Source organism: Kryptolebias marmoratus, linkage group LG16 (assembly GCF_001649575.2).
Source record: "Kryptolebias marmoratus isolate JLee-2015 linkage group LG16, ASM164957v2, whole genome shotgun sequence".
In the NCBI taxonomy this organism is placed as follows: Eukaryota; Metazoa; Chordata; class Actinopteri; order Cyprinodontiformes; family Rivulidae; genus Kryptolebias; species Kryptolebias marmoratus.
In genome coordinates, this window is record NC_051445.1 from 203,824 (window position 1) to 211,595 (window position 7,772).

Here is a 7,772-nt window from a genome sequence, read left to right on the forward strand (position 1 = left end):
GATTAAAGCGCCTGAATCAGGTGACCTGATGAAAGCGCCTGAATCAGGTGACCTGATTAAAGCCCCTGAATCAGGTGAGCTGATGAAAGCGTCTGAATCAGGTGACCTGATTAAAGCGTCTGAATCAGGTGACCTGATTAAAGCGTCTGAATCAGGTGACCTGATGAAAGCGTCTGAATCAGGTGACCTGATTAAAGCGCCTGAATCAGGTGACCTGATTAAAGCGCTTGAATCAGGTGAGCCGATTAAAGCGCCTGAATCAGGTGAGCTGGAGCAGAAGAACTGAACCGTGCAGACGGATTTAGCAGCTGACAAACTGAAGATGTTCTGTAGTTTAATTCCGTCTGCTCCTCCTTCTTTAGCTGTTTCCTTCTTTTATGCACAGTTCTGTTCTGGTTGTTGTTCGAGGATCAAGCTGGATCTCCGAGGTCCAGAAATAAACCAGAACCAGAACCAGAACCATCCTGCAGCTTTTATTAGCTGATAAAACAGACTTACTCTAATTAAACAGAACCTGAGTTTTCTTTTTGTTTTTCTACTGAGATGAAGTGAACTAACCAGAAAATCATCCTCAAATTTCTGCAACAGAAAGACGAATAAATTCCGTTTCCAGGCTTCAGTTTGTAAAGATGAAAATAATCTGTGTGCAGAAACCGTCTGAACCTTCAGGGGAATCAGCAGAAAACTCAAACATTTTGTCATTAAAAACAATAAAAACATCATGGCGGTGACCCTTTAGGACCTCCATAGAAATGAAACATGCATGTTGAAGAAGACAACATCTCCTGGTTTAGTCATCAGCTGCTGACAGAAGACTTCCTCCTCCTCCTCCTCCTCATCGACTCTTCATCACACACATCTTCTCACACTCCTCCTGTGTCTCGAAGCGGTTGTTGTTGCCGCCGCAGCCGCCGTACCAGAAGCGAGTGCATTCCTTCTGAACCGTGTCGAAGAACCACTTCATGGAGTAATCCTGGCAGCTGCCGGAGTCCTGCTGGAGGAGACAGGCATCTGGACGGAGACACGAGACAAATGTTAGAGACAGACTCGTCACAGAGACGTCCAGTGCTCAGTCTAACACACTGAGTTCTGCAGCTTGGATCTGCTGCTTCACATCAGATTTTAATCCCAAATAAATCCGTTTATCACAAATTAAATTGTCTTTATCTGCTGTGTGAGTCCAAACTACATGAAACAAAATAAACTAGTTAAAGACGTGTGAGAGATTATCTTTCTGACTCTGAGCTGAATCAGACTCGTTAGGAGCTCAGAGACGTACCTGCAGAGGCCGAGGCAGTGAGTTCCGTCTGCAGCGTCCCGCCGGCACCTGTGGGGACGACAGACGAGGACGATCAGGTCTCAGAGAGACGCCACTGAGGACTGAAGCCCTCAGAGCCTGACACGGTGAGGCGCGTGCACGTGGAGGAGCGTGCACGTGGAGGAGAGTGCACGTGGAGGACAGAGCCTGACACGGTGAGGTGCATGCACGGTGAGGGGCGTGCACGTGGAGGAGCGTGCACGTGGAGGACAGAGCACGACACGGTGAGGCGCGTGCATGTGACAGACAGAACCTGAGGCGCGTGCACGTGGAGGACAGAGTCTGACACTGTGATGCACGTGCACGGTGAGGCGTGTGCACGTGAAGGTCAAGCTGAGCTCGGCTGTGTTTTCACAAGTCGTCGTTGATCTGAAGTTTTTTTGTTCTGACTCATGAAACCTTTAGAGTTTTATTTTTCCTGCTTCTGTGGACGGAGACACAGAAGCAGAAGCTCACAGCACAAAGACATGGGGACAGGATGTCAGAGGTCAGAGGTCAGAGGTCAAGCGGGTTAGTTTGGACTTACTCGGGACGCCACATGTCTGGAAACATTCATGTTCCGTGTTAAAGCAGTTAGCGTTGCCGTCGCAGCCACCAAACCAGAAGGGAGAGCATGCAGCGATGTTCGGGTCAAAGAACCACATCTGGACAAAGTCGGTACACCCGGTACCAGAATCAGCCTCCAGCTGACACCGGGCTGCAAGCAGAACACACACCCTTACTACACACACACACACACACACACTGAAGCAGGCAGGGATCAGATCTCTGTGGGTTTGGACCAGGCTCAGTGTGGGGGACCGTTACCGGGTCTCAGGCTGTCTCCTGCGATCAGGGTCTCCATGATGTCCACCTGAGTCTGCTGTCCTGTGTGCTCCTGAAACGTCTGCCCCTCCTCGTCTCTGGCGACGTCCTGGCCTGGAAAACCGGGCCTGAACACACAAACCCACATGTGGGTCCATCATCAGGCCTGAACCTCCCCTTGGGATCATTTCCTGAAATAAAATCCTGCACAGAACTCTGCAGACAGACAGTTACCTGAAGGGTTTGATTGTCCCAATTCCCTGTCCTTGTCCCTGTCCTTGTCCCGGTCCTTGTCCCTGGTTGCTCAGCTTGTCACAGGTCCGTTTCAGAGAAGGAGGTGGATACTCGTTTATTCCCTCTGGAACAACACAAAAGCACTTTGTCACCCAGAGGTTCTGTGTGATGCTCTGAAACGATAACTGTTCTATCGTCTCATCGCAGCGTTCTGAAACGGGTTCTGATCGTTCTGAAAGATTCTCCTCTGGTGTTTAAATCTCTCCCAGAAAACATCAACCAGCTGATGAATAAACTGGTGAAGAGGTTCTGGTGTTCTTATAGGAGTAAAGATGTCCCAGAACTACAGTACCGGTACCACCAGTAACTGGCAGTCAGCAGGTACTGTGGTACGGCAGCACAGGATCTGAGCCCAGACTCTGGCGGTACCATGACGACCTCCATCATCATCGGGACTGAGGTACAAAAGGTCGTTAATGAGAAGCACGAGAGCGGCGTAGGAGTTATCCTCCCAGGAGGCCGCCGCCGCCATCGATCACCACCGTTGATTAGAGGTTTATCTAATTCTAAGAAGAGTGACATTTAATAGTACTTGTACTGGTACTCAGTATCAGAAAGTACTCAAGTGTGGTATCAGTACTTCCCTAGTTTCACTGAAATGCAGGGACATTTATTTGTACCTAAAGTTTACTGAGTTTTGTTTGATGATGTGAATTAAATATAAATATTAAATGTAAGAAGGAAAATAAAGTCTTATTTTGAAAGTTTGATGTTTGGACATGTTTGAGCAGGAAATGCTCAGGTGTCCCAGCTCCACCTCCTGCAGCTGCAGGACGGTGGGTTCTTACTCTTCAGGGCGGAGAGGAAGACTCTGAAGAAGCGCTGCACGTAGCTCTGATCGCCAGACTTCAGCCGCTTTACGTGGACCAGGTGCTGCTGGACCGGCTGGCTGGCCAGCTCCTCCACCTGCGTCCGATTGTAGCGGTCTCCAACTGTCACCACAAACAGAACCACGCCCTCACACTTGGCCTTCTGGGAGATGTAGTGCAGGTTGACCCGGTCGGAGAAGGCCGTCTCAGTACCCACCACGGTGAACAGAACCTTCTTGTTGCGCGGCTGGACAGCCTTTTGGAAAATCTCCTGCAGGGTGTAGACCAGGGTCTGTCCCAGCTCCGAGGAGCCGCCATGCTGCTGCATGTTCTGGATCAGATACTTCTTCATCTGGGTCTGGTTCTGGTAGGTCTGCAGGTTGAACCCCACCATCTTCTGTTGGACCACAGCCACTCGGGCCCCAGTTCTGGCCCGGCGGGGCTGAGGACTCACGGCCAGCTGGTCCACCACAGAACCCAGCAGCTGCTGAGCGCCGACAAATTCGTCCGTTTGCATCTCCCTTGATCCGTCCAGAACCATGACCAGGTCCATGTCCACCTGCTGAGGTAGCACCAGGTCCTGGATGAAGGAGCAGGCCTCGGTGCGCCTGCACGGGTCTGAGGAGGGGGTCACAGAAACAACAAAAGCTTTTATCATTTCATCTCAAAACTTTAACCCAAAAAGTACAACTTTGATCCAGTTCTCGTCTTTCTGTTCTCCTTCCAATGATCCAGACTCTTCTAATCTGGATCAACAGTTCGCCTGATGTTCTGAACGTTTCAGAGCCCAGCTTTGGACTTTGAGCTGATTTTTCTCTGCGTTTCAGTCGAGAACAGCATGGGGTAAACTGATGATCCTCAGTTATATTTATCTATAAAACCTGGAGGACTCTTAATCTTCTGCTTTTAAACTCAGACAGACAGGTTGTGGTTTTTGGACCTGAGCATCTTAGGAACAAACTCTGCAGCCTTTCTCTTCCTCTGGATGGCATTAATTTGTTCTCCAGTTCTAATTTAAAGAACCTCGGTGTTATTTAGGATCAGGATGTCTTTTAACCCCACATTAAAACTGTTACCAGGACTGCTTTCCTCCACCTGAACAATATCACTGAAATTAGAAACATCTTGTCTGAAAATGATGCAGAAAAACTGCTCCGTGCATTTATCACATCTAGGCTGGACTGTTTTAACTCTTTATTATCTGGGAGTCCAAAGAAGTCTTTAAGTCTTCTGGTTCTGGTTCTGCTGGAGTTTTTCCTTTCCACTGTCACCAATCCGCTGCTGGGAGACTGTAATGAAGTGAAGCTCTTCATAACGTATGTGTCTTGGTGCTGTACTGAACTTTCATGTCTGCATGCAGTCCTGAAAACATCGGATGAAACTGGACTAGTGGAGACTAAAACAACAAGTGTGAGGACAGCAGGAGACCAGAATCCTAAAGTCCAGGAAGAACTCCATGATGTTCCTGCAGTTCTCAGCCCTGTTTGAGCTGAACTCCTGTTTTTTATTGTCTGTTTGGAAGGAGAATATAAAGTAACAAGGACTGGATCAGGAGTTTAGGTTTTACTGTCTGATCTACAACAAGTTTCTTACCGTAGCAGATGGCACAGTTCTTGACCTTCCTCAGGTCCGCAGCCAGGTTCTGGGGTCTCGTCAGCACCGTGAAGATGGACTTACCGGAGTCATCGAGCTGCGAGGAAACAGAGCTCTGAGATTTAAACAAAACCCTCCAAACAGATTGAATTAAAGATCCTGCTGCAGTTCCTGACTGAAGATGAGGTTCAGGTTTTAGAGCCAAATGTTCCTCAAAGCAGCAGCTGTTTGAATGTTCAGTGACGTGGAGACCTGAGGGAAAGTCCTGATGAGGTTTCACTGTCGTCACACAGAGCTTCTCCACATGTCTGAGATAACCTCCATCACCTCCTCTGGAGCCTCGTTTAGGCTGAGCTGAATCATCTCCAACAACTAAACCTCCTTCTTCTCTCAGCTGTTTCCTTCTCAGGCGTCTCCACAGCGAGTCCTCCTCCATCTAACTCTGTCCTCTGTCCTCCATGTCCTCTCTAACTGCATCCATATCTGTCCTCTTTGTCTCTAACATCCTTCTGTCCCTCCTCTGGACATGTCCAAACCATCTCAGTCTTTATCTCTCAGTCCTTCAACCTGTGCTGGACCTCTGATGACCTGATAAAACTACATTTATAATATTCAGTCGTAGGCAAATAAATAATAAGGATTTCTGGGAGTAACGATGTGATTGGACAGCTGCTTTGATGGATCACTGAGTTTTGGACCTACCTCCAGAGCTGTGCGGATATTGTTGGCCTGCGTCAGAGAGATGACTGCTGGGATGATGTTCTGGGCCCGGTACTCCATAACGGCGGTTACGATGTCATCAACATCCTCCGAAGCTCCGCTAGAAAAGAAAACTGCCACCTTCCTCATCAGCGTTCCAGCTCGCACACGTTTGAAGACGTTCTGACCCACGAAGCGCATGGCGGCGCCCAGGTGCCGCTTGTTGGACGTCTTCTCAAGTGCAATGTTCTGCACGGCTTCTACCAGCTGGGACTTGCGGCGGTAGTCCTGGAAGCGGATCAGGTATTTGGTGTGGGCGCTGAATCCCACCACGGCGACCCGAGCGCCCGTCGGACAGTTGCTCTCGGCGATGCTGACGTCCTCCAGCAGAGCGAGGAGGGCGGCGCGCTGCCTCTCGAAGGCGACTGGGCTCACACCCTCAGACATGTCCAGGCCCAAGACCAGCTCCGTGGGGTACGCCGGGCACTCGGAGCGATCTAAAAACCAGCAAAGACAGACGCATCTTCAGCAGAACCAGAACCAGGTTCAGGACGACTGACTGGGGTCTGAGAGGACAGGAAAGAGACGCAGACAAACAGGAAGTGGTCCAGGTGTAGTCTTTATGAGAAGAAAAACAGGTTACTGATAGAAATCCTTACAAATACAACCATGGAGAGTGAAGCCAGCAGCAGAGAGAGGAAAAGACTAACATCTATCAGAATACGTGACGTTAAACCACAGACCAGGTGACTGAAGGAAACAGGAATTTATTTATGAAGTTTGATGAGAATCCTTCCTGCTGCGTTTTGCTGCGTCACTCGACACGTTAACTTTGGATCATTACAGCAAAGATACGTACCCACAGAACAAGCTGTAAGGAGAAAAACACAGGATTTAGAGAAGAACTGCAGGTTTTTACTCCTGATGTTCTGTGCAGAACGTCTGAAGAACTTACCACAGTTGTCTCTGATGTAGGTGACCAGCTGACACTCCTGAAACAGCAGAGAACAGGAGGGACTGAGAGTCTGCAGGTTTACAGCTGAAGACTTTTCTCAGGTGGACTTACTGTCATGCTCAGGACTCCAGGAGGACCTCGAAGACCCTGAGAAGAAGAAAACAGAATCCTTATTTATCACCAACTCCAAGCTCAGGTCCTCTACCAGAGGCCTGGGATCTTCAGGGTCCTTCAGGTATCTCAGCCCTGCTGTTCTCCACCACCTGGAGTCTGACTGTGGGACTTCCAGTCCAGACTCGTACAGATGTTCCTGTTCTCTGTTCCAGCTGTTTGGTTATGGTGTTCCATGTTTCTTTGCCTGCATCCCACATCCTGCTGGACTGTCTCAGGGACATCTTTATTCAGCTTGGATCTGGGAAATCTGAGATGTTGTCAGACCTTTTCTGACTCCCGACAGAAGATCTCTCTGAATGGTTTCATTTGTAAAAAATAAACTTGACCATAAAAGTGTTGTTAGAGCCAACACTCACTCTGTGTCCTGGATATCCTGGATCTCCAAAGACTCCTGACTCTCCCATCAGGCCCGAGTTACCCTGCATCCATCCAAAAACATGAAAAAGCCCAACAAATGTCACAAAAACTGCTCCTGAAAAGATTCTGAGGCGTCTCTGGACCAACACTCACCCCTCGACCTTGGTTCCCTTTACGTCCTGGTAGTCCTTTGGGTCCCTGCAGACCGTCCTCCCCCTGCAGAGGAAAACTAGGTGGTTAAGATTTCCCAACATCATCACAGCAGGAAACAGAACAGTCTTAGAGCTGCTGCTTCTCCAAACATCACATTATCCACGACAAATAACAAGAAGCTTCAGCTGTGAGTCAAACGACCGTCAGCACAGAGAATCTGTGTTTGTTCCTGATATCAGACCAGAGCTGAGAGTGAGTCAGTCAGTGATAGAGATGGGACTGCGGCTGATAAACTCTCTATTTGTCATGAACACAGACTGACTCACACACACACACAGACACACACACACACCGACTCACACAGACACACACACACACCGACTCACACACACAGACTGACACACACACACACACAGACACACACACACACACACACACCCACAGACTCACACACACACACACACACACTGACTCACACACACACACACACACAGACACAGACTCACACAGACACACACACTGACTCACACACACACACACCCACACTGACTCACACACACACACACACACACTGACTCACACACACACACACAGACACACACTCACACACACACAC

General features: G+C 49.1%; 1 protein-coding gene across 5 annotated transcripts in view; it reads right to left on the minus strand.

The window, feature by feature from the left end:
• Positions 1–7,772, minus strand: part of col6a4a (collagen, type VI, alpha 4a) — a 45,312-nt gene that overhangs the window by 2,495 nt on the left and 35,045 nt on the right. For 3 of the 5 annotated variants that reach the window (XM_037980086.1, XM_037980082.1, XM_037980083.1), the window contains 13 exons: positions 7,157–7,219; positions 7,003–7,065; positions 6,584–6,619; positions 6,473–6,509; positions 6,377–6,388; positions 5,521–6,014; positions 4,819–4,915; positions 3,205–3,843; positions 2,357–2,480; positions 2,126–2,250; positions 1,845–2,015; positions 1,280–1,327; positions 26–1,011 (listed from right to left, as the gene is read on the minus strand). In XM_037980086.1, the coding sequence (XP_037836014.1) occupies positions 836–1,011; positions 1,280–1,327; positions 1,845–2,015; positions 2,126–2,250; positions 2,357–2,480; positions 3,205–3,843; positions 4,819–4,915; positions 5,521–6,014; positions 6,377–6,388; positions 6,473–6,509; positions 6,584–6,619; positions 7,003–7,065; positions 7,157–7,219 (2,085 nt within the window). In that variant the 3' untranslated portion in view covers positions 26–835. The other 2 variants (XM_037980084.1, XM_037980085.1) reach the window with 2 other exon arrangements.